This window comes from Pyrgilauda ruficollis, unplaced genomic scaffold (genome assembly GCF_017590135.1).
Source record: "Pyrgilauda ruficollis isolate IOZ18807 unplaced genomic scaffold, ASM1759013v1 scaffold72, whole genome shotgun sequence".
NCBI classification, from domain to species: domain Eukaryota; kingdom Metazoa; phylum Chordata; class Aves; order Passeriformes; family Passeridae; genus Pyrgilauda; species Pyrgilauda ruficollis.
The window spans coordinates 4,128,475-4,155,515 of record NW_024529044.1 but is presented as its reverse complement, the minus strand read 5'-3'; the positions used below and the strand labels follow the sequence as shown (position 1 = coordinate 4,155,515).

At 40.7% G+C, this 27,041-nt stretch overlaps 1 protein-coding gene across 2 annotated transcripts in view; it reads left to right on the top strand.

Annotated features, from left to right (window-relative positions):
• The window catches only part of ANKFN1 (ankyrin repeat and fibronectin type III domain containing 1), a 64,841-nt gene extending 39,810 nt beyond the window's left edge, over window positions 1–25,031 (top strand). The window contains exons 8-17 of one of the 2 annotated variants that reach the window (XM_041485811.1): window positions 3,635–3,734; window positions 4,869–5,001; window positions 5,614–5,730; window positions 9,101–9,316; window positions 11,379–11,545; window positions 12,946–13,096; window positions 14,884–15,052; window positions 18,453–18,619; window positions 21,798–22,017; window positions 24,235–25,031. In XM_041485811.1, coding sequence (XP_041341745.1) covers window positions 3,635–3,734; window positions 4,869–5,001; window positions 5,614–5,730; window positions 9,101–9,316; window positions 11,379–11,545; window positions 12,946–13,096; window positions 14,884–15,052; window positions 18,453–18,619; window positions 21,798–22,017; window positions 24,235–25,031 — 2,237 coding nt within the window. Of the gene's footprint in view, window positions 1–3,634; window positions 3,735–4,868; window positions 5,002–5,613; window positions 5,731–9,100; window positions 9,317–11,378; window positions 11,546–12,945; window positions 13,097–14,883; window positions 15,076–18,452; window positions 18,620–21,797; window positions 22,018–24,234 lie in introns of those variants that run through there. The other variant, XM_041485812.1, reaches the window with a different exon arrangement.
• The last annotated feature ends 2,010 nt before the right edge of the window (window positions 25,032–27,041 follow it).

Here is a 27,041-nt window from a genome sequence, read left to right as displayed (position 1 = left end):
CCGAGTGCCCCGCAGTGATTCCCGTGGGGAATGCGCTCCTGCTGCTCGGGTTGGCTCAGAGGGCAGGACAAGTGACAGGAAGGTGGAAAAAAACTGAGAGTAATCAATATAAATGGTCTGAGATTATCTGAACAATGCGGGCAAAAGCCTCAGAAGCCAGAGGAGCTGGAGGATGAGGCTGTGTGCTGCTGCTCCTGCGGGATCTGGGAGGGGACATTCCCACATTCCAGGCAGATCTCTGCCCAAGTCTGTTCATTCAGGCTCTGCCTTTTGCCCTGTGCTCTGCATTGCAGGCGTTGCAGAAAACAAGCTTACAAAAATACCAGGAAGAATACACTGGAATGTACAGTGAGTTTAAGAGCTTTTGGAATTAGATCAGCTGTTGCTTTTGAACCTGCTCTGTGATATGATGAAATCTCCTAGGGAATTACTTAGGAAGCTTTGCTTTCATATGTTTAATCTTCTGGAAAACCCTGATGATTACAAATAACAGTCACCCATTTGTCTTTATAATTCCATGCTACAGACTATTATAACTGAGTTACAACAATTGTACGTCCTGGCAACACTTCAAATATATTTTTAAGTATTTTTTTTCTTTTAGATCTTTCTTTCTAAACAGTTCAGAGTAGATTAAGTAATTGTGTGATGCTTCATTAAGAAAGGAACTCAACTCTGCAGTAGAATTCTTACCAGATATTTTCCTTCTGAAATTCAGTTGAAATGTATTTTACTAGACAAGTCAGAGGTCAAATAAAAATATTCTCATTTTAATTTGATTCACAAGCAGCGCACATAGTTTTAATTGCATTTAGCAAAGAGAGGGATCTCTGATTCCACAAGGCATTTAGGATGTTTAGACTATAATTCTTTGTGAGAATATAGAAAAGTGGACTTGAGAACCAAGCTATAGACTGAGAAGTTCAGGTTGAGAATTTAAGAAGAGACCCCAGATGCACACAAGTTTGAGGGGATGGTTCTTATTCTTCCAAACAGGTTGCTTTTAAGTATGGGTTGTAGTTATATCAAAAACTGCAAAGAAAACTTTATACACCCTCTACCTTCAAAGAGAAAGGCTGCCAATGTCATAAATACACCTTTTTATTTAATTGCCTATTTCAGATCAGGTTTGGATGCTTCTGATCTAAATCTAATCACTGGAAATTCTCCCATCTTGGCTGCTATGTGCTCACTCCCAAACTTCTATTAAAAGAGCTCACAGCTCAGTTGCTGTATCATTTGTTAATATAAACTTACTGTATTGCTACTGGTGCTTTTCTATGAGGGTTACTCTATGTTATTTATTAGTTAATTAAGTAACAGACAAAGTTCCATTTCCTGCAGATCCAAATTATCCTCTAATCTCAGCTCCACGTTTTCTGGCTTCCACACACACAATACTGTAAAATAAAAGCAAACAGCAACATAAGAGAGTTTACCATATCCATCTAGTTTTACATTAATTCTTTTGCTGCTGGCTTCTGCAAAGCTGTGGAATAAGCCCAAACCACTAAATAGACCAATAACATACATTTCACTTGTAATGTGCCCTCTTATTTTAATGCTGCAGTCTCTTGGTGTTTTATACAAAATTATGTTGCTTTGCCTTCAGTAATTTCCTCCTCCGTTCCTTCTGTATAGATGGAGGGAATACAGAAGAAAATAATTAGAATGAAATTTATATTCCTAAATTGATCTTAACCTTGGAAGAATGAAACAGTAAGACAGGAGTTTTCATGTAGCATTTGGTTTACATTACTGCAATACACTGAAAAAGGTTCACAGCAAAATAACCATTATCTGAGGAGATATGGATAGAAATACAAATGAATATTTTTCGAAGGAGAAGAAAACAAAGGAATAGTCATGGATTTGGATGAGTCTGTTTAAGCTGAAGAGTGCATTGGAGAATATGCCATGGAGAATAAGTTTGCACTGGAAAGACAAAGGATTTGATGATCTAATAAGTCTCATACATCTAAACTGTATGATTTCACCCACAACAGAACCTTGTTCTCTTTGTACTCGCTGTTCCACAGAGCAGTAATTATTGCTAACAATGTGTCTGCTTGCTGGGGCTCTCAATGTGCCAATCGTGGTGCAAATTTATTCAGCATTTAAAATATGCCGAGCACTTCCACAGATGGGGTTGTGAAAACAGCAAATTTAGATGTTCTTCAAATATTCAAAATTAGAACTCACCAGGGAGACACAGACGGGCACCACCTATTCTGCACCAGAGGTAAGTGGGAAATACTCTGAGAACACCTAAGCAGATGATCTGCAGCTTTCAGCAAGAGGCTCTTCATGAGTCATGAAGAAGTTCATTTCTTTTCCCACTGGAGAAGGGTGTCCCTCAAAATGTTTCACACTTCAGTCTGAATGGGGATCCATGCTTCATCCAAACAAACAGTCAGATCCTGGAAAAGTGAGATGCACTTTCACAGTAACATTTTTTGTTTTGTCTTTCTTTTCATATCACTGCAAATATCTGAAGAATTAATTCAATTTTTCAATGTATTTCTGCTGTTTCTCTTACACATGAAATAACATTAAACAGCACAGACATTGCAAAAACCAAAACCAAACCCAAACAGTGTTAAACGCCCATTGCTTTCAAATCCAGATATGAATAACAATTGCCAGTAAATTATGAAGTCCTGCATGTCCCTGATTGCCACCTCTTGGTGTCCCCTCCAAACCTGCTCACAGGCACACGGGTGTTCACAGCTGTTACACAGAACTCATGGCTTTCAACGGCCATGGAAAGATATTTCCTTGGCTTACAAGGCCATGCATGAGAGAAGGGAAGACATTTAGCCAAATTCATCAAAGTGAAAAAGAATAAAATGTATAAAAAAATTTAACAATATTTTCTTAGAACATTGGGACAATTTTATAAAATTCTTCTGTTGGAGAGCTGGCCCAGGGATGCTGGCAGGCACACAACAGGTCTCAGCTTTGACATGAAGTGAACAAAAGAGTTTAACACCTCTTTCTTGGACTCCAGATTACGAGGAAGCAAAGGTAACTGTGGAAGCTCTGAGGCAATACATGAGTGGAAGTTGTTGTGATGGAGAAAAAAAATTCCAAGCAACAGCAGATGCATTTAATGTGATATAGAGAAAGATGAAGGTTAATGTGGTCTCCTCAAAGCTTTTCCTTAGGTTACACTGGTGATGCTGGCATGTCAGTGTCAGCCAGTGCACCAGTTATTCACTTCTTGGAAGCTTAAGCTACATATGGTAAGAAATTTAGAAATTACAACACCCTAAAATGGTGACTGATTATTTAAATCCCTTCTTGGGTTTTTGAAACTACTTGTAAAATTCCCATCCTCTCTGAGCATTAAGAGTGTGTAGGGCTGGTTCAAGCTTGCCTCAGAGCAAAACAGCTTTATCTTGTCTGAGTTTGCAGCAAGTAAGGAAATTGTCTGCTGCTGTGTATCACTCAGGTAATGAAAACACCATCAAAGAGTTGCGTTTGAGCACCTTTCTAAATGTCGTCTTTTGAAAGGAATGTAATGGGCACTGACTGAAATTTAGTACTGTGGTTCAAGAAACAGAAGTTTTTTTATGAGACACTAACTGAAATTTAAGAGCTGGGTTTGGTTTGCTTCTTTTTCCCATTTCAGAAAGTTCTAAATTACAAAATGCTGGTCGCAAGCAATCGGTTTCCAGAAGCCTGAAGCACCTTTTCCATTCATCAAACAAGTTTGTGAAGACTCTGAAACGGTTTGTCATTCCTTCTCTGTTCCAGGCATTCTGAATTTAGGCAGTTGTTCTGTATTACAGAAAAGAACCTTAGAAATATGTATGAATATGCCACTACTGATGAGACAGCAATTGGTCAGAATGAGCTGATAAAATCACAGATGTTTAAGACTGGTGCAGCTGACAGGAAAAGAATGCTCCAGCTCCTACTGAAATCAATAGAATTTTTTCCTTGTTACTTTTGGAAGTGGATTCAAATTGTTACAGAGTGAAATATTCAGCGCAAACCCAAAGTGCAGCTACTGAGCTGGTTGAAAGCACTGCATCTGTTGCTGCTCATTAATTAAACTACAACATTTATTCATTCATAATATAAAGCACAGAGCTCAGATAATACTTGAACCACTGGCAACAAGCTACACACATAGAACTCTGACATCCTCAGCTGGGTTTGCAGCCCACTGTCACCCAGCTCTCAGCCCTGATCATTTGTTTTGCAAATGAGAGTTGCTTATTCTGGATTATTTCGTCTTTCATTGCCAGGAGTGTTCAATTTGCATTTTCTTCTTTGTATTTTGATAAGATTTTGAATCTTTCAGAAGAGGTCTCCAGAGTCTTTAAATTCCCTGCAGTCACTACTTAACATATGTAACTGATTGTGAGGGTAAATATTGAAAGGAATGATCTCTGTAAACAGGTTTGCAGATATGTTGGCCAAATTACACTCAATTACACCAATGTAAATCCATAATAACCCACCTGATTTCAACTGAATTACTTCAGATTTGCTCTGAAGTAAAGGAGGGCAGAACTAAGCACATTAATGATAAGTTTTAGTAAAATTTTAGATATCTAAAGGCCTCCATTGTATACTGTGTACTCTGGCAAAATTCTCACTGAAACTGATGTCAGTGGCTCACACAGATCCATAATCTCTTAGATTCATGCAGCTTCACATCATCTAAAGTGATACACTTCCCAAATATTTTTCAGAATTCACTGACTGAAGCTGCATGACCTTATAGTACACAGAAGTTCAGAGCAAATTATTCACTTTGTCTCATCAGAACGTAACATCTATGATTCTTTGACTAAATTTGGCATGGATGTGAATAGACATGAAAGGTGTTTGATAGTGTTTCCTTCTCTCTTTAGGGGACTCTACTTATCTGTTATACTTTTTTACAAAGACAATTTGTTAGTAACCAATGAAGATCAAATCCCAATTGTGGAAATCGATGACTCTCACAGTAGTTCAGTTATGCAGGATTTCCTGTGGTTCACAAAGGTAATGGGAGTCTAATTTCATCTATTGCTTCTGCAAATTTGTTGCTAGCAATGCATAGGCCTTAGCTCATCATTCAGAATGTATGAAATGATGTCAGTAAAAAGCTGAATTATTAAATGCTTTATCACTCATGTTAAAGGCAATTTTCACAAACCAGTCATGTGAATTAAATCCTGACTGGGCCACTGGCAGTGATACAATTAACTCCTAAGGTGTGATCCTAGATGAGTGATTGCTGTGTGGGTACTTACAGGTTTTATGGACATTTAGAGCAAGAGCCTAATGAAACAACCAGGGGTTTTAAATTTAGTGTTGTGGTTGTGCCATCACTCAAGTTGTCTCACACTACTTTTTTTTTTTACCACAAAGAACAGTAAATCAGTTTTGCACAATAGTCCAAAATCAATTGAAACAGGTTCATGATGCTTACAGAATACCTCCTGTGTGAGTCAGTGCCTGTGCCATGTTTATCCAGTCAGCTGATTGCCGTCTGCAGAAACACAAAATGTGCAATATCCACTGATTTTTCAAGTCCAAATTGCATTTTAGTATCACTTCTGCTTTTGCAAATGCTGAGAACAACAACTGGTTGAAGTGGGTGTGTTTTTGCAGCTGTCCTGCATGTGGGATGACATCAGGTGGCTGAGGCAGAACATGGCAGTGTCCGTGTCCTCCTCCACAGCACTCCAGGCCAGGCAGAAGATGCTCTCAGCAGCAGCACAGCTACAGGTGGGTCCCATGGCATATTTCTGCCTGCCAGCTCAGTGACTTTCTGATCTGCAAGGGACAGAGCTGCCAGCTGTCCCTAGGACTGTTCTTTGGAGCAGCAATCTCATCTCCAGAGAAATGAGTCTCTCCTGCCAGGAAGGAGGGAGTTCTATTACAAGTAAAGAGGAACAACAAAGGAAAGAAACAATAGGAAGAAAGAACAAAAGAAACAGACCAAGAAACAAACAGATACAAACCAGGAAATAATGACTAGGCAGAGAAGCTTGTGAGTTTGCAGATTGGGAATTCTAAGTTATAATCCTAATATTTGCTGCTCAAAAGCCTCTTCTAGGCCTATTCACTATTAATTATTAATATCTTAATGAAGCATTTAAAGTCTGTTCTATTCCAGCCTCTGCTATGGATGCAACCTGAGTTGTTACTGAACAGGAACTGAGTGTTACTGAACAGGTCACTTAAATCCTTCTGTGTCTCAGCTCACTACTTGTTATGCAAATAGAAATCACACTTTCTCCAGCAGAACATTTCTCCCTTTATTGTAAAGCTTTGAAGCGTTGGGTTGAGTTTCACAACAACATGAAATCTCTAGATGGCAGGCAGACACTTTCATTAAAATAGTTACTTTTGTGGGGAAATACATTTGCAAAAAGCTGTGTGCACGGTTGTTATAAAAAAATATATATATCCGGGCCTCACTTTCTCCTACCTTTTGTTGAAGTCACCAGAACTTCCCAGAAAATCTGTGGTGCACTCCTGGCATCACTGCAGACCCTCATTGCTGGACACTGTGCTGGCCACACGTCCCCCAGGGCTGGGTCAGCACAATGCCCTGGTGTGCAGCAGCTGGGAGAGCCACACACTGGGGGCCATTGCTACAACATGCATGTGGGATTTGTTCTACACCTTTGGTGAGCATGCAGTGCACGAGAGCAGCCTTCCTGGGCAGCCACCTGTCTGGACTGATTTCCCCAAAGTGCCCCGAAATACATCAATAGCAGCCTGCTGCACCTTTATTGGAGGACCACCTGTGTTAAGCAGCAGCTGCTTGTCAGCCCTTTGAGCTGTCACTGGAGGAAGTTTTAACTGGATCTGCTGAGTGTTCCAGTGGGGTTGGCTCAGCTGAAGTGGCACACGTTTGGTTAGCTCAGCTCCATCCCCCCTGTGCAGATCCCCTTGAACAAAAAAATACCCTGGGAGATACCCAACATCCCCAGGGCATCATGGTTTTATTGGCTACCAGAGATGCAAAGTGCAGAGCTTGAAACACAGAGACACAGCAAACATGCCCGTGTGGTGTATTCCCTGCTGAAGTTTTGCTGAATTTATTGCCCTAAATGCCTGTTCTGTTTGCTGGGTTCCTGAGGAGCACAGGGATTGTCACCAGCTGCCAACAGCGTGTGGCCTGATGGGATCCACCAGTGGAAGGATCGTTTTGCTGAATTTATTGCCCTAAATGCCTGTTCTGTTTGCTGGGTCCCTGAGGAGCACAGGGATTGTCACCCAGCTGCCAACAGCGTGTGGCCTAATGGGATCCACCAGTGGAAGGATCTCAATAAAGTTCATATGGTTGAATACTTTTTATTGATTGTAGTTAATAGACTGATTCTGCAGGAATTTAGGACAGAATGGAAAAGATCAGTGATGACACAGCTGCTCAGGGACTAGATCAGTAGATTCACAGACAAGAGGGACTCAACTTTGCCTGTTGTTACCACCAGACAACTACAGCAAACAAAGCACAAGTGATGGTGTAGCAAGCTAAGCAGACACAAAAGTTTTTTAGGGCATGGATCAGTCCCATATTGATATTAGTAGGTCCCCCATTCCCTGTGCTGGAATGTCATTCACAACATAGTGACAATAAAGAACTGTTTGTTTTCATCTGGGCACATTCAAGTGCTGCAGTGATTAATATGACAATTGGATGGCTAAGGACTACTGCCAGGATCTGCCCCAGCTGGAGACACAGGGATTAGCACAAAATGTACACACAAGACACCCAGACTCAGTCAGAGAAGGAGACAAAAAGACAGAACAGTTAAAAAAGGCAGAGGGGATGGGTTATATAGATACTAACAGTCTGTCCTGGAAAGAGATGCACAAAGCTGAAATAGACAATTTATAGTGCCCACATCCAGGCACTGTGCTGACTACTGAGAGTTTATAAACAATTTAATAATATTAGACTTGATAAGTAAATATTGCCTGCTAAGTGCAAATAATTAATTTCAGTACAATCTATCAGTTTACAATGTCATTAACTTAATGTACAGCACTTCCCCAAAGATACAATGTAGTTCATTGTGAATTCAAGTTTTCCTTTTACACTACCCTTCTCCCTTTCCAGCTTGCTGTAGATCTCTTGAAAAATCACAAAGTAATGAGCATATTTTAAATGTTATGCATTTTTCTTTACAACATCTGGGAATCTCTTCAGTGGCTGGTCACTGGATTGAGTGTGTTTGCACCTCTAAGCAGATGCCTTACTGTGTGAGGAAAGGGATTTTAACCAAAATATGTATTTTATGTGGAGTATTTTTAAATTACTTTTCTTTAATCCTCACATATTTTCCTGGAGAACTTTGCCTTGGTAGTTTTGTGAGTTTCTGCCTGTTTTGTCTAGCACATTCTTGGTATCTGAAGTAAAAGGATTTGTGTCTCTTCAAATCCTGTACTTCACAAACACACTCCACAGTTTAGCTCCAGAATTATTTACATTCAATACAAACAGGAGGGACTCTTGCTTTTGTTGCTGAAAATAATATGAATCATTTTAAAATGGAGAGCAGAGAATGGAGACTATAGTTAATGAACACAGCATAAAATATTTAAAGTGTCTGTTATGAGTGATTTGGGGAAAAAGGAGGAGTTTTATGTGATCTCTGACATTTGGTTGTGGGAAGGTTCAGATAAGCACCCAGCTCTTAAGCAAGTTCAAATCAAAGGAATCACCAGCAGGCCAACGAGTGCTTTCCAAAATTGCATCCTTCATCTTTACATGACTGGGCAAAACTTGGAAGTTTGGCCCAAATAAGTGCATTTCTTTGTAGTAAATAAGTGAATTAATTTGCCTTTTACAAAGTCATTGGGTAATAATAGTCTTTCTGAGGTTCTCCATTAAACATTGCAGTAAACACTGCTGGACCAAATGCATCAGAGTATCCACAACTCAATCCACAAACACAACCTAAGGGAAAACATTTCCTTTTGTCACTAAATGATATGACTGTAAGGCAAGGGTTTGAGAAACACAGTGTGTCTCGTTCTTAGTGAAGCCAATAGGACTGATGTCAGCGAGCACAAAGTTAAGTTTCAAACTATACTCTCCTGATATGTGATAAATAATTTTCATTTTGTATTTGTTTTCTAGAATTTGCTGGGAACTCACAATTTAGGCAGAGTTTTTTATGAGCCAATCAAGGATCGACATGGCAATATGCTGATAGTTACTGTAAGAGAAGTGGAGAGTCTGTACTCATTTTTTAATGGCAAATGGATGCAGGTATCCAAACTACAAAGCCAGAGGAAGTCCCTCTCAACTCCAGAGGAGCCAACAGCATTAGACATCTTGCTTATAACAATCCAGGTAGTGCTTTGCTTCTCTTACTGTGTGTTATTTGCTTTTGTAAAGCCTGTGCCAGAGCCCTGATTTTTGGAAACGTCTTGTAGAATTTTAGGCCTTAGTCCAGTGCCCAATAAAATCAATGGCAAGGCTCCCATTGAGAGCAAAGACTTATATTACTTCCAGTGGATCTGGGATCAGACCCTTAATATGCAAAATATCCATGAGATTCTAAAGAAATTACTTCAAAGTCCTAGCAGGGAATAGTAGTTTCTATCAATTTCGGGAAACCAGGCTATGGAATTTTGTAGCAAGGGATATAAAAAAGCTTTAAAATTATCTGGGATGTTCTTAAGCACCTATACAGACACTTAGAATTTCTACACTCTGTAAGATTTTTCCATCCAACCTTGAAAACTAAATCTAGGTTTTAAACTTTACTGTTCTACTTAATAAGCTTGTTCTGTGGGGTTCAGGGTTCCTTGGAGCCTGGTGTAGCTGCTAAGGAGTCCTTTACTGACCAAAACCCTCCTTTAATTTCTGCATCACATGATCCTAGACTTGCAATTAGAAAAAGGTAAGGACTGATCTCAGAAGCTGCTTGGCACACTCAGCTCAGTAACCACCCCTGAGAGCTGTGGGGGTTCAGCCCTTCAAGAATTATCTCTGAACACACATTAAACAGAGACAGTTCATGCTAAGATTAATACATGTTTTCTGTAGGTAACAGCAGCCAATCTCCCTAAAACTGTTGCACAGTTACCCAAAACACAAGACAAATCATTGTCTTAGTCCCTTCTTTAGCACTGTCCGTGAGATGATGTCTGCTGTGGTTAATTTTTGAATTAGAGGCACTTTCTGGGGCACAGACTCTACTTTTCATACCGGGAAGTGACAGGCAATCAAAATATATGTTACCAGGTTTTAGGAATTTTTTAAAATTTCCAAAAGACAATAAAACTTACCTGAGCTATGCTAGATTTAATGTATTACAATGTGTTAAAGGTGCAGAAAATTGTCAGTCTGGGCAAAAGTTTTATATTAGGAAAAGCAAACTACAGTCCTGATCAGATTTCCACAGAGATCCTAGTGGAAAAAATGTTCCCCTAATGGTTTACACATTCCTATCTAATGCCCACCCTTTCTTCTATTACTTGTTTAATCATCGAGTGGGTATTTTGTTCATGAAGTGCTTGTGAAAATGAGGGTCTAATTGCACTGGTCAGAGCCAAGCATAGCACTGGCAGATAATTTGATGATTCCAAGAGTAAAGGCATAGGGCCAGGTGTCTTAATCCTCACCCACTGCAGAAGCACACATTTCTCAGGATGGATGGCAGCAGACATCATTTTTCAGGTAGTTTTGGAGAACTGCTATACATAGCCCTAAAAATGTCTCCTGGCCTCAGCAAATTCACCATCAATACTAATTTCTTCTAAGCTCTATTTGTTGATAAAGACATTTGTTCAGAAAATGCTGCCACTTGTTCAATTTTGCAAACTACCAACTCCCATGCTGACAGAGATCCTCCTGTTGACAGCAGGTGATACAGAGCAGGTTTTGGAGAGATGTGGGCTGGCATCTCCTTGGGGACAGCCCTGGCTCCTGCAGCCCCTCTCTCCCAGCTCTTCCCCAGCGCTGCTCTGCTCCCTCTGTGTAGTCACGAACCAAACCCGAACCAGGGAACTGCTCTACTGAAAAACAACTGCTCCTTTTCCCAAGTTGTTTTTCAGAGGAATCAGTTCCCTGACCCAGCTCACCACTGAAATGATCAGACAGGAGGCAGAGGTGGGGGTTATTTAAGCCAGTTTAAACACCACGGTTGCAGAAGATTGAAACCTCAGGTTGTCAGAGCCAATTCCTGCATGACACAGAGACCTTAGAGATCCTGTGCATGGCTTTAAGTGAGAAGTTGTCCAAGTGTACCCGAACTACCAGAGATTATTCATATGCTTAACCATGTGCTTAAATGCTTTTTGAATTGGGGACGGCTGTAAAAACATTTGTTGCTTTTTGCTCCCAAACTCTTCTGCTTATGTGGAAAAAAATATGAGATTTTTATGTAGGACTGTTTCTCTTAAAACAGGACATACTTTCCTATCACAAACGAAGTCAGCAGCGCCTCCCTCCCGGCTTGTATCTGGGTTACCTTAAACTCTGCAGCTCTGTGGATCAGATCAAAGTGCTTGTGCTGCAGAAGCTGCCCAATGTCCTGTGTCACGTCAAAATCCGAGACAACAGCAACGTTTCCAAGTAAGTGAATATATAGATTTACTTACACACACACACGTGAAGAACAGTTGTTTTAGGTTTGAATCAATTGATCAAATATTAATGCCGAGGCAATTCTGCCATTGCAAAATTGTAGGTGGCAGCATGGTTTGGCTCTGGTGTGCAGCAGAAGGGTTTGGCTCCAGTGTGTGCCATCCCAGCGAGCCCTGCTGAGCCAAACAGGTGCACCTGAGCTTTCCCTGCAGTCTGAGGACCTATCCAGAGCACATGGTTATGGGCCTATTGGTTTCCAAGGATGGTATTCCATGGTTGTTCCAGTTCTGCACAGGGGCAATGACCTGTTCAGAAGATTGTAGCCTGCAGCCCTGACAGCCTTCAGTGGATTCAGTGCCACCCTTTCCATGGATTTTCACTGACTATGGGGTGTTGGTGTGGGGACTTTTTCTGCTTATTCTCTTGTGTGATATCTGGGTTTTTTACCCTAAACTACAACAAACACGCAGCAATTGAAAACCATATTTATAAATGCCAGAAAACTTCTGTGCTCTGGGAAAGCCATTTTCCCCTTGTCCACTGCTTCCCTTATCCATTGGCAAGGGCCCTGTTTGTACTGCCTGGTCCTTGCCCAGTGGGAAACACATTTTATTGACTTTTTCTGTAGCTTTTTTATCATGTATCATTTCAGCAACCAGCTGAGAATTTTGCACGAGGAAAAAGGAACTGGATATTTACATAGACAAGGATACCCAGAATGTAGTAGTGAACACTAACAACAATGTTGGAAAGAATATAAAAGCTAAAGCTTCAGAGTTTACAGCAATCCCTGACTCTTGAAGTTTCAGATCAGATCTTTATTTAGGAATAGATTATACCACAACTATTACTTGTCTTGTAGTGGGGTTTCCTGTACATTCTTTTTTTTTAATGTTTGATGCTGGCTGCTATTCAAGACTGAATACTGGGCAGGGTGAATTAGGGATTTGATCCAGAACTATGATTCCCATGTTTATCAGGTCTCAAATAGAGACATGTGGAGGAAAGCAGGAAGTTCTTTGGCTGCAGTCAGTAGAAGATAGTCCTTCACAGAGATCAAACTTCCTGTGAATTGTAGCAATTTCAAATGCATTTTTTTTAAATATTGTGGTAGATAAGAAATTAAGAATGTGAAAGAGAAAGCCTGAAGTGAGAAGCCTTACTGAAATATTTCAAGGGCAGTAAAACTTCCAGAGGAATGTTCAGCCTGATGTACATGTGCTAGAAAAATAAAACTTCTCAAAGTTCAATCAAGATCGCGCAAGTTTAGAATGTTTTGGTATATGAGGATTAAAGTATCAACAGATCCCAAATGCACATACACTGAATTCCTGCTTGTGCATTGTACTGTTGTTATATTTCTAATTTTAACTTGACTCAACATACAGAGATGAGTGGGAATGGATCCAAACACTTTCTGGCTCAGAATCCGTGGAAAGTATGGATCATACTTCAGACTGCCCTACTCAATTGTTCTTGTCTGAGCTCCAGACAGCAGTGAAAGCTCTCCTCAAACAGATCAATCTACCTCTGCATCAGGTATTTGCCTTTGTGGATTTATCACCTTTTTAAAACCCCATTCTTAAGAAACCAACGAAAAGCTACAAACTGTGTCACTGAAAAGCAGGGATTCAATGTCAGGGTTGCAAGAAAAGCAAAGCAGAGAAGTTTTGTATTCCATTATTCTAAGGGGGAACATCTTCAGTATAACAGTTTTTATCCTGGACATTTGAACATTCAAGGATTAAGAGGCAAATTTCAACTGACTTCTATTTTTTTCATCTTTTAGCTTATCTGTGCAACTTCAGGCAGGTCCAAATAGGCACTTTTGCATGAAAGTCGTAGTTTTGGGCACCTTTACGAAGCTGACAAAGAAAAGAGGCATTTTTGCAGGCAAGCACAGCAAGTGACAGTTTTCTGGGAGGCTTCGAGTGAGGCTGCAGGAGAGGCCCAGTAAAGACACAGCATTTTGCTGCTCTTTTGCACACAGATGAATGTACCCCTTCTAAAACACAAAGTCCCAGACCACCAGATTTCTGTGGGTGAGGAGAGGTGTCTGGCTTCTGGCTTTACATTTAGGTACAAGAAATACATATGTGAATAAATAAAGTCAGGGAGAATAATCTATGATGTGAAAGATCCATGAAAAAATAAGCTGAGAAGTTTGTTTCTTGTTTACATGAATTCCATTTTATTTTGGTCTGCAAAGGTAAAGAGGTCTTCAAGTAGAAGTAAATCATCTTTATATTCACTTCAAGTTCTGTTTGTCCAGCTAGAAAGATGTGGTCTTAAAATAAATTAACCTGGTTCTACATTTCTTGATTTTGAAAGGTTTAGGCTTTGCTTTTAAGAAGGAATCCATCAGTGCTTCACCTTCTAGCTAGGGAAGAGCCAAGTAAGACTCAAGTAAATCCAAAATTAAGACAGATGGTGTGCTGCCTTGTGGTCAGTCACTCTAATTCAATAGGGCTCTGTACAGGTCTCTATGTTACTGCATTTGCTTAGAGGTTATACCTTTTGTGCAACTTTTTTTTTTTTCTTCTTTTAGAGTTAGGGACTAAAATATTGAAATCACTGTGCAATATGTTCCTGAGGCTGCAGCTCAGCCAAGCATCTGAGCTCATCCATTGTGCCTGATAGACATCAACATGACCTGGCAGTTAAACACAGATGCAAACGGTCTGATGGCTCAGCACCAAACTTTTATGTTAATGAATTGCACTTTTAATTCCACGGATTTATTTATGTATTTTTATTATTTTTGTGGTAACTAGGAGCAGGGACAGTGGCACTGGGGCACAGCCAGGGCAGAAGGCAGTGCTGCACACAGCAGCTCTGAGCAGCCTCAGGCCACTTCTGTCTGGGCCATTTTCTCTTGCTGCAGCACTTGTTAAACCTTTTCAGTGCTGTGTTGAGGGAGAGCTGCATATTTCTCTTAACCAACCCTAAATTGAATCTTAAAGGTTTTTAATTGAATCCATTTTCATGTTTTCACATAATTATGCAATCATAATCTTGAAAAGCACATGGCATGTGATCATTTTCTGCCTAATAAGAAACATAAATGTTGTTTTCAGGGGGGTTGTGCCTGTGTGTGTTGTTTTAATGTGGAACATTGCAGCTTTAAATCTTTATTTTATGTAGTGACATGAACCCACATTTAGCCACCACCCCCCCCCCGCCCCAAATATTTACGTTTTATAAAAATTCCGAGCTTGATGTTGTGCAAATTTTCTTTAATGTTTTATATCATTTGGGGTGTTGTTTATATAAGTGCCATGTTGTAATTCTCTCCTATTCCTTCCCCCGCGCGTGTCCCTGTACAGGCTAAGCACTTCCGTCTGTACACACAGGAGGTGTTGGAACTGGGTCACAATGTCTCCTTTCTTCTCCTGCTCCCCGCCTCAGACGACGTCTGCACTGCCCCAGGACAGAATAATCCTTACACCCCACACTCAGGATTTCTTAACCTCCCTCTTCAGATGTTTGAACTTGGTATAGTAGCTTGCTTCACCTAGAAATATTAACCCAGTCTCCTTATAATAAAATCACAAAGTTGTATCTGTTTTCCCCCTTGTCCCAGTGGAGAGTCAATAAATCACATGATGGCTTTGGCAACAACACTCCCTATAACGCTGTACAAGTTACAGAGGGAGCAGGGCAGTTAAAGCATGCACTGTAGCCATCGTTATTGAAATGCAAAGCAGAGAGCAAGGCCCACAGTCATCCACTATGTGTCTATAAGCTTCTCTGCAAGATGATGTTCTTTAAAACTCAGAACCAAGAGAAACTACACATGACACAGCAGCAAGGCTGGAGTGTGACAGGAGATGCAGAAGTCGTCTCTCTCTAAGTTGTCACAAGGATCATGGCTGGTTCTGTAATGGGGATTTAGGCAGATCCTGATTATAGATGGTCCTACTCAACGTCTGACTCCTTCACAGCTTTGTGAAAGGTCTGAATAGATTTTCCCATGTGAGGGGCATCTTTTTCCCTTTGATACCTAGAAAAATAGACTGTCCTATTGCTGTGGGGCAGCAAAAGCCTGTTGTGAAAAATGCCAAAGCACTGAACTTGAATCTCTTTCTTTGGAGGCACATCTTATCAGTTCCCTTCTTCCACTGCATTGCTGACTGGGCAAGAATTCTCCAAAAGAGAGTTTTCCAGCTGTTTCACAGAAGGCATAAGATGCTTTAGCTTCAAGGTCCTCTATTTCATTATTTCTTCTTCTTGGTCCACAGAGAAAAGAAAAGGTTCCACATAAAAGCAGCTCATAAAGACTTAATAGTTCTTTTTAGAAAGAATATTAAAATGTGGGGGCTGCTGAGCCTTACATATCAGTCTGCTCTGTTTTCTTCTGGCCTGTAAAACTGGGGATCTTTCTTTCCTCTGCCTTTGAGAAGAGAGAAAGATATGAGCCAAAACTGATCAAGTCAGTGCACCAGGAGCCACTGCAGGAAAGGCCTTAGTGGCAACTGTGTCCCTAGTGATGTCCCTCTCAGATGCTTATGTGACACCATTACTTTCCTATCTCCTGTGTATCAGTACCAAGTGCTGCTCAAATCATTTATGGAGATTAGATATTAATGGAGTGTCTTGCCTTGCCTCTGTTTCTGCAGTCACAACTCATCCATGACCTACCATCACCCAGCAACACAAATTTCATTTGGATCAGGCAGGAGTACAGCACTGGATTTATGCCACATCAGCCACAGCACACTGTGGTGCTGTGACAGCTCTGGGGGTTTCTGCTGCCTGTGGGAGGACAGATGCCAGCTGAGCTGCCACACAATTCTGAGTGGAACAGCCACACAATACGTGGTGTATTCTGCCAAGGAAAAGTTACCCCTTCAAAGGAAAGCTAATGTAAGAGTTAGCTCAGTGCTTTGGGTCACATGGCCATGGCTGCAGCGCCCTAAAGCCAGACTTTTATCTTCTGATGTGCCACCCTGGAGCCTGTTGGCCTCTGAGCATGGAGCACATCATTTCTCCTGGTGAGAGGGGTCTGCTGCCTTGCTACGCAAATTAATGCACAGAGCATATTAATCTCTGATGCAATTAATCTCCTCATTAGAGGTTGTGCAGACTATTTTATTCTCATTAGGTGAACACAGGCCAGGGGCAGGAGTGCCTCTCATTTCAGGGACACAGCCTACATGGGTCTGACAAATCAACAGAGCCTGCATGGGATGGTGTGGTGCCACCAAACATGCAATAGAGCCATCTCCCAAAAGGCATTTCTGGTGCAACCTTTTCTGTTCTGCAATGTTGCTGCAGTGTGAAAGCAGTTCATGGTGGAGAAAACAGTATGGAAAGCTGAATCTTACTTTTGAGTATTTTTTTAAGTAAGCAATCCTCTGGCCAAAGGCAGATGACATTTCAATATGACTTATTATATATGTATCCCTGATGTTCTATAAAGTGACTGTGATTCACATCTCAAATATTAGAAGCTTCCATTCCCCATTAGCTGGTGGCTACCAACTATATAATTGCATAACCACAAAAGACTACGTTGAAGTAACATTTGTTAAAGTAACATTAAAGGGTCTGACTTAAAACCACAAAGGCTCGAAACTTCAGCACTGGAGCCGAAACCGCAGCTGTAATTCACTCAAGAGTCCACCACATATGGCATATGTACTGGAAGACCACACACTATTCACACTGGATCCCTGCAATATCTAGGCATTGCTGAAACCAGAAGGTAGAATTCATTCTTTCACTCTTTTTTGTGAGATTTCTGTGTTCAGATTAGGCCTTTATTGTTAATGCTAAAAATGTTTCTGTGATTGGATCTCTCAGTTGAACAAACTCTTCTCAATTATTCTAATAATGTTGTTTGTAAGGGATAAGCAGACGCTGTTTTAATTTCTTTTTTAAAATATTTTTTATGAGAAGAATATATGCCTTTTACACCTTTTACATTTGGAAATGCCCTGCCCCAGTCCAGGAGAGCAGCAGCAGTAAATCCGACTGGGCACTCGCTGCTCTAACAAGATCATGCTGTCTGTTTGCATTTACTGCAGCACCAATGAATGGGGAAGCATTTCTGAAAACTTGCTCTCCCTCAGCAAGTTTCAGTACGTCTGCACTGCCATTTGGAGAGGTAACTGCTCAGTTTTGCCTGAGCAGTGGCAGGTTCTGGAATAATGTATCTTTAACACACGAGGTAAATTAACATTTGCAAAGCTCCATGGCACTGTAGCTATTCTGTCTCTGTTACCTCTGGTAAAGAGGATAGTTCTGTGCTTCTCCAAAGTCAAATTACACAAAGCAAGAGGTCACGTTTGAACTTTCTGTGATACCCTTCTGCAGGAGAGTTCAGAGGATGATGTACGGTAACACCTAAAAGAGTTTTAATTATTTCCCCCAAACTGTGATATCAGTGCAATCCTTTTCCTGCTGAGTCATTTACATTGAAGTTTCTGATTTAAGCCAGCATAGCCCAAGAGAAAGTTATCAGCTTTCAAATTTTTTTCATTGTTTCATTCTGAAGCACTCAATTTAAGAAAAAAATTAAATATTAGTTTCATTTTCAAGCCACATCACTACTTTCTTGATAAAAGAAATGATGAGCTATAAAGGCCTCAGAAATTGCCTTTCTGATCAAAGCTGTCAAGGGCAAGATAGCCTCTGGACCTGCATACTAAGGATCTGATTATCCCTTCACTTAGATATAATTAGAAATTACTCTTTTGAAATCAGTGAAGCTACAGAGTAAATCCAGTGTAAATGAGAGGAGAACTGAAGCCTGTATTATTCATTTCTAGCTTAAAGAAACCCATCCAGAGTTAGTTACTATATTTAATAAAATTTGTGTTCTGAAAGCTAAGGATTTCATATTTCATAACCAGAATGTAACAATTTTCCTTTGCACTTGGTCTTTTCACAGCTCATTTTTGCTGTTACAAGGAAAAATTTATAAGCCTGTATTGCCGCCTTTCTGCTGTCATAGAGCTGGACTCTCTGAAAACCCAGCAGTCCCTGAGGGAAGCAATTTCAGACAGTGAAGTAGCTGCAGCCAAACAAAGACACCAGCAAGTTATAGACTACATACAGGTAATAGTCTGTTTCTGACTATTCCAAGGAGATTTTAAGGTGGCTTTCTTAAAAATTGCATGGGGCTGTAATTTGAAATCTAAATGGAGAATTATTCACAGACATCATAAAAAGAGCAGTTGTATCAAAAGTGCAATTCTGTTTTTATGAAATTCAAACCCAGAACATGCTTTCCTTAGTTGTTGCTTTTATAGAAGGATTTTTATGGGTAAAATCAAATGACAGTTATACTAGACTGTTATAAAGAAATGTGTCAGTCTGCTTGTAAAACTCCCTCCCATCTAAGGAGGTAAGCTAGCACCATGTCTGGGCATTCATTTGTGTAAGAGTTTTTCTTTGTCTGTACGAATTGGGGACATTTTTCACCCCGATAATGTGGCAATTAAAAAAATTAAAATGAAAATTGAGTCTAGGTTGTGCAGACAATCTCCACCAACAATATCACACTCAGGAGCACAGCTCTGCATTTCAGATGTCAAGCTGGCCCCAAAAGCAGCTGTGAGCCTGGCCAGCACCATGCAGTGGCACTGCTTCAGTCCTGCAGTGCAGGAGGATCACCAGTGTTACCATACTTGTCCAATTTGCTTATTCTCTGTCCTTCATCCTGATTTTCCTCTACTGCTCCCAAATCAAGACTTTACCTACTCAGCTCAGGGCTCTTTGAACTACACTCCATTGTGTAGCACAGCAAAGCCTGTCCTTTTGCTAATGATTTTGACAATTGGTTATTTATAGATAAAGCTCATTACTTTTGCAGAGTATATCTACGGGCATGGTTGACCTGTCTTTCTACAAGAGATATGCAAATAACTTTTCAGCTCTATATTCTTAATATTCAAGCTATCTTCTGTTGGAATAGGGTCCAAGACACCATTCATCCCATTGACAAGATGTTTGGCCCTCCGTGGTTATGAACAAAAGGATAATATTTCTATTTCTCTTTGTTCTGCATGCAGACCCCCTTTGCCTTGTCCACTTGGAGCCTTGGGCAGCCTGCAGCAGGTCAGAGAGGGAAGATCCCCTGTACTTCCACTCTCAGTCACCCCCATTCTCACACTCAGAAAATCTAGCTTTCTTGCATCTGCAGGAGAATTTGGAAAATTTTTATCCTTCACATCAAACCCAGGCATTTTTATGTTAATATGCAGGTACTGTAGAGACAGTTCTGTCTCTTCTCTGAAGTGTTTGAGCCACATATCTATGCTGGGAAAATATGGGAGAACATTTTAAACTTCAGTGTTTCATGCTGAATTATTGTGACAGTGTATTAGGCCTGTCAGGTTTCCTCTCAAATGAAAACCAGCTGTATTCCACCTATTGGCAAAAATATCTCTGCCTACCACATACCACAATCTTCAGTGGTGATCACGAAACCGCAAGAGCATTTGTGTGATCCCAGATCTAAGACAGTGTTGAAGTCACTACACAAACCAAACATTGTAAAGAGCAAGGGAGTCTATATAAATGCAGTTCTGAAAAGGAGTCAGAGGGCAACTGAAAAGGAAAAATTATTAAAAAAAAACCCTGACAGAATGTAAGGTACTTGGAGTCTTTACCAGAATGTTACAGAGAAAGGAAAGAAATCTACAGACACTGAAACTAAAACTGAAGTTAAGCTGTAATTCATATCATGTAATGCTTCAAATGTTCCTAAATTATAAAAGAACCACCGTTCATTACAATGTCCTGCAGAACAGCACCAGGGGGAAAACCAACAGGATTTGCATTTTAATAAACTGCATGCAGGATGATTCTTGTTTGGAGTTGAGGGAGGATCACAGAAAGGATGTATAAAATCTCTAAAATCAAATAGGTGAGATATTTGCTAACTGGAATTCTCTTCATGGAGCTACACTGAAGTCTTGAAATTATGCAGGATTATGAATTAATCTCTGAACCATTTGCTATTCTTATTGATGGATATTCTTAGCTCATATTAACTCAGTGGCAAGACTTGCACTGACATCATTGGAGTCGGGATTTCACCTTTACATAAAAATGGCCATACTAGGTCAAAACCAAGATCCAGCTGCCCAGCTATCCTGCCTCCAACACAGCTCATCAGGAACTACCCCAGCAAATTTGGCATCTACAGTATCCCTTGGGAGTGAATTTCACACTTTGAATACGCATTTTGTGAAGTATTTCCAGCTAAGAGAAGTCATCTTCAAACATCAGTCTGCAGGCCCTCTGATCCCTCTGGCACTCTGATCCCTCTGGCACTCCCCTGGCAGACAATTGTCACTGCACAGAGTTCCCCTCACTTTACTGACTGAACTCTCACTGCATTCCTGCAGAACGTAGCTTGTGTAACTGCAAAGCAGCTTGTGTCAAACACTGCAATATTAATAGGAAGGCTCACCTGACACTCAGAACCTTCTGCAGGAAAAGTAAGAGGGAAGTTCTAGAAAGGACACTGCAGCAGGAGGGTATTTACTCACAGCTACTCTCATTTGATGGTTGCAACTTTTGCTCAGCCATCAAAGATCTTGAATGGCTTGAAGATGATGTTAAAAGATGTTGAAAGTGTTCCATTATCAAAACACTCTTCCGACCCACATTAAACAGCATCTTTCCTCTCTGCAGAGATACTTAAACCTACATCCTGCTATTGATTTAGGCACTTGTCTCTTATTGCCATCAAAAGGCATGTCTTAGAACTGCTTTTGTGTAGATTTATACTTTTAAAATGTATGCAGACTAAAATGGTAAGGGAGAAACTGCAGTTTGGCTCATAGCTGTACTTCTGCTCTCCACTGATGTATCTGCACATGTGTATGTTCTTTGTTAAAAAATAGGTGTGACCTGAGCAATTGCTTTGACCTGGGTTGGCAAAGATGCTCCACAAGTCTCACTTTTATTGCAGTGCAGAATCAAACCAACTTCCAGGTGTGCTACAAACTGATCAAATTTTTACTCTGTCAAAATACAATTTTAATTTTCTTTCCATGTCAGAATTTAGGTCTGGATTCACCCTTACTAACTACACATTCTTAATTGAGGTACCTCTTAACCAAAATCAGTTCAGACCTCCTCAATGTGAATGTTCTTTTGGGGGATGATGCTGCTCTCTCTTGGCAGTGACTACAGACTTACTTGGGCACTTGAAGAAGTACACACTTAGGTAGAATTAATACTCATACTTAACTGTATTTTGTCACTATTGTTTTCTTCACAGCAAATTGATGAGATCTGGAGGGACATGAGATGGATCACAGAAGCACTGCAGTATGCAAGATACAAGCAGCCAGCAGCAGGCCTGCCCATAAAGAAGCTTGTGGATCTTTCAGAAGAGCACTCTCAAAAGAAAATGAGCTCCACCTCTTCACATCTAGATTGTCTTCCTTCACCTCCCTCTTCTCCTGAGCCTAGAATCCAGAGGAGAAAAGCTATGAGTGGTAAGAGAACTTTTCTTTTTTTACCAAGCACTCTTTGAATTCACTTTTAATTATAACAATTCTTGTATGTCCTTTCATAAAATGAGTAGATTTTTCCCGTGCCTGTCAAGGTATTTTAACAATCACTTTACCAATCATTTGCCACTTAGTATACTGAGATCCTTCTATAATCTTTACAATCATTTTTTACTTTCAGCTACTCAGAATAACTGCTCATCATCAGCCAACTTTGTCACCTCACTGTTCCAGATCATTTAATGAGCAGGTTGGAAGAGACAAGTGCTATCACTGGCTTCTCCACGATGTCCAGAATTCCAGTAAAATTCATCCATGGTGAAAGCTGGCTGCTTCATTGTTTGCCTACACCAACAATCTGCTCTTTCATATGGAGGGAGCTTTCTCTTTGTCCTAATTACAGCTGCAGAGCCTGTGGTAAAGATCATTACCAAAAGCTCTTCAGAGCTCTGACAATAGCTGTGTATTAATTGTGCACACGTTCAGAGTTCTGTTTGACTGATGAGACATGAATTGTTAGCAAAAGCTATTGATCCATTCTCATCATTCATGTATCTGTTATTCTTCCCCACAGTTTTCATTAATTTGACAGAATCTAACTCAAATTTTTCCAAAGTTTCCATTTGCCACCTTCTGTTTCTCAGGTATTACAGCCATTTTCTTTCCAGGCTTTCAGTGTTCCTCAGTGTTCCTCAGCAATTATTTCTCATGCCCCTCTTGCTTTGTTTTGATAGAGCAAATTTTAGTGGACCAATTTAGATAGACCAAATTTAGATAGACCAATAGTCCAGTTTAACAGCTGTTTTCACGCACTTCTCAGAGTTTTCAGTGTTTTAGAGAAGCATTTTGAATTACACAAATTACACAAATAAGTACCCACCTCATTGACCATTATTACTTCACTGCATAGCCAGAAAATTAAACTGATGAAAGAAATGGATCACAGGAAATAAAAATGAAGCAAATGGAACAGCAACACTCATTTTGCTAACAGAATAAGGACTTTGGAGGAAAAAATAAACCATCATTCTGCTGAGCTGTCTTTAAGCAACAAGTAAATGAAACAGTAGAAACAAAGGCAACAGATGCTGCATTAAACAACTGCCATGATCATTATAGTAATAATAATTTGGGGGGTTTTCAAATTGGCATTTTTATACAGTTAAAGAAAATTAATAAATCTATTCTGATTAGATTTCAGGAGTTTAAAAGAAAAGAAACCTGGTGCTTCTTTTATTTTAACCTCATGAAAGAAGAGGCTGGTGCTTTGCTTCACTCCATTATACAGTGGTGCTCTTTCTCAGCACCCCTCCCTGAGCTGTTTTTCCCCTGTATTGCAGACCATGAATACAGAATAATTCTTGGCTCTGGTACAGTGCAAACTGCAGTTTTATCTTGTCCTGCACACCCTGGGTTCATTAGTGGGCTGTATGGCAATTTACACAAGCTCCAAGTGAGCAGTCAGCACTGTATAAAATCAATGTTTAATTCCTGGAATCTCAGATAAACTATCCAGGGCAATGGAGCATCAATCTATTCTATCACACATGCCACTATTCATTAACTTATTGATCCTTCTGAAGCCCAAAGACAGCAGCAATTTCAGTGCCAGTGTGAGATTTGGTCCACAAATTCGCATTTGAATCCTGTGTGTCTGTTTTGAATTTGAACACACAATGCACCTGATGGCCAAAAGGGCAGTTTTTATTTATCAACCTCCATGTTGTGCCTTGAGCCTCTTACCACACTTATAGTTGCACACTGCTCACCATTACAGAGATATAAATCTAGAGTAACTTAATTGACATCTTTAATGAAAACAGAATCTGGATTAGAGATTTTCTCTCTCACAAATCTCCATGTCTATGAAATTTAGTGAAAGCAAAATAAAAGAAAACAGGTCCTCTCAGAACTTAATCCCAATTCAAATTCGATTTTTTTCCTGTCTTTAAAATAATAAACTAATTCTTTCTGGTTTTCCTAATTCTGCCACCACCTGTCTAACCCATCTGTGACTCCTCCCTGACAAATCCTCCCTGACTGCCTTTGCTGTCCCCTTGGCTTGTGGCAATTTCACAGAGGAAACACACATACATTTCCAGCACTGGAGATTTAAAATTAGGACAAAAACCAACATAAATGACAGTTAAGCCACGTCTCTGCTGAGCTTGTCCTGTGAGTGTTAACCAGTTCTCCTTGCAGACTCCCAGCCCTGCTCGGATGAAGAAGGCTGCTCCGAGGTCTTCCTCCCAACCGACAGCGACTACGACTCCAGCGATGCCTTGAGCCCGAGGGAGTTAGACCTGATTTACTCCTCATCCCAGGACATCTCCCAGCAGGCTGGCAGTGTCCTGGGTGGCAGTGCACCCAACGTGCTCCAAGCCCACGACATGAAGCCCTGCCTGGCACTGAGGGAAGGCCTGACAGAGTGCGGAGTCGTGGACACCAGTGCTGAATGTTGCACAGAGCAGATGAGCAGTCTGACAATGTCAGGGCTTACACCAAAAAGCACGGACAAGTCCTCCGGCTCCAAGCAGCCGCTGGGCTTTTTAGGGAAAAAAAAGTTGGGGAAACACCAGCATTACAACTACTTCAGCCGGCAGCACCGCTGGCTGCGTGTGCACAGCGAGACTCAGGCGGGCTCTCTGTCAGAAGGTGTCTACACCCAGCATCTCATGAGATCTCCAGATTTGTCTCAAGAACCTACCTCCAGCGAGCAGGGGACCATTCCCAACGATGGGTCTCGGGGCACTTTCGTACCTCATGCGTCCAGCCTTCCAGAGGATGGAAAAGGCAAGTATGAGGAACCAAGGCAGGATGTGCACAGGATACACGTGGAGCCTTATGAAACAACATTTCTGGATGAAGAGAGCGAGTCCTGGGTGATGGGCACAGAGTCTGTAGAAGGCACAGATGTGCACAGTGCTATGCAACAGATCCCGGGGTCAGAGGAGCAGTCGGGTTCTGCTGTCCCAGAAGTTTTCAGCAGCACCCTTTAACCCCACAATCCTGCACTGCTTCCCATCACTCCACATGAGATATGAGCATTGTGATCACAAAGGCCACACTTTCAAAACCACTGGTAAAAATCCAGCTCCTGAAATGGCAACTTGTGCCACTCTAAAGAATCCTAATTTTTTGACTTTGTCAGATTTCTGGTCTCACAGAGGTATCATCTGTCATGAAGTGAGCATTATTATTACTGGCATCTGCAGCTTTGTAGGCAGAGTCATAACAGTCACCACGTAACAATGTGCAATTGAGTATCAGGTTTTGCAGGTCTCTTCATTTCCATGTTTCTCTGAGCATGCAAAATTTTAAGCATGAGTGGTTCTGCCTGCAAGTTATCAGAAGTTGTAACATCCTTGGTGACCTTATGTTAGGACTGTGTCCTGAAAGTCTATTAACTTGTTTGCCACCATCTCCTGCATTTTTTACTTTTCAGCTTATCTTGAATGAATTTAGGTTGGATATAGCTGAAATACTAACTGGTCTAGTAAAACTGATAACCCAGAGTTTCTAGCCACTTAAAGAAATGAAAATTCTTTCAATATCTAGAAAATGTAATCAACACCATCTCTGAATGCTGTCAGAGCCTGACATAATTATCACAATTGTTTTTTCAGGAGCTTAGATTCCAAATTATTTAAGTAGCAAGTTATTTTAAAAGCTCAGGAGATGAAACTTTGAGGTCAAGAGCAGGCAGAATGAGGCCAGGTTCTAGATGAATAATATGCAGGGTGTATGTGAGATTGAAGCAAAGTTTTTCTTTTCTTTTCCCCACCAAACAAAAGCACATTTTGTTCTGTTGGCATCACTCTCACACACCCATTGGAAAGAAACACCCTTATTTTTATTCCTGAATATTCACCATAAACTCCAGGGGTATTTGATCACCATGTCTGAAGCTGGGATATTCTGGCAATTCAGATTAGGGAAGTTTGGGGTGCAGTTTGAGTGTAAGATTTTCTTTCTTTGGGCCCCAAAAAAATACTAATGTGATAAGGAGGTTGGGATCTTACTGTATTGTGTAAAGGCAAATTACAAACACAAAATTACACAAAAGTGAGTCAGGGTTTTGTCCTTTGCAACCACAATAACTACTACAGAAGATGATCTCAAAAATGAAATCTACATTAATCAGAACCATAACACTGGAGTTGCTAAGAAATGAACTAATGTGTAGAGAAACCCCAGCTGTTGCACAAGCTTTAATTTTCTTAAACAGTTCTTGAAGTTTAATTTTATAGGCCACATTCCTGCTGGTTAAATTCCCTCACTCCGTGTTTGTGCAGCCTTCTACCTTTCAGTTTTCCAGCCTCCAGGTGGATACATTCTAAGGCCCCCAATAAAGAGATTTGAGTTAAATAGTTGAGTTTACAAGTCCTTGAGGTAAAGGTAAGGATTTGGGCCCATGATCTGTGGTCCTTATTAAAATAGCACTTCCATAACCCCAGTGCTATTAAAATCCCTGCAAACTCAATCCATAAATTCAAAAATAAATGTTATTCACTATTTTATGCTTGGTCAGTATGTGGAAGCCAAGAAGAGTCTTTGCAGTGATAGGAAGGGCAAAAATTTTCTATAAGGGATTTACATTTGTAACTTCTCTTTTTGGGAGCAGGAAGTTAACTTCTTGGACAAAAAATACTCATTCATTACCTGATCCACAGTGAGGATGGAAAGACTTCCATTCACTCCCACAGGGTTTGGATGAGACCCACACCGAAAATTCCTGTGGGTGAGAAGATGCAGGGGGAGCAGCAGTGGCAGTGCCCATTTGCAGCTAGAAGGGCACACATTGTATGGAACTGGGGATGGGGAATGCCTGACTCACCACAGAGCCAAGCAGAGATGCCTGACTGTCACTGAGGGCACTCACAGCTGGTTACTTTAGATTCTGTTTATTAGCAGAAGGCTTTTCACCAGGGAGAGACAAACAATGTAATGCTCCTGTGCAGAACCAGAATAATTGACACAGTTTTCCAGTGTTCAGCACCTCGCCCGGG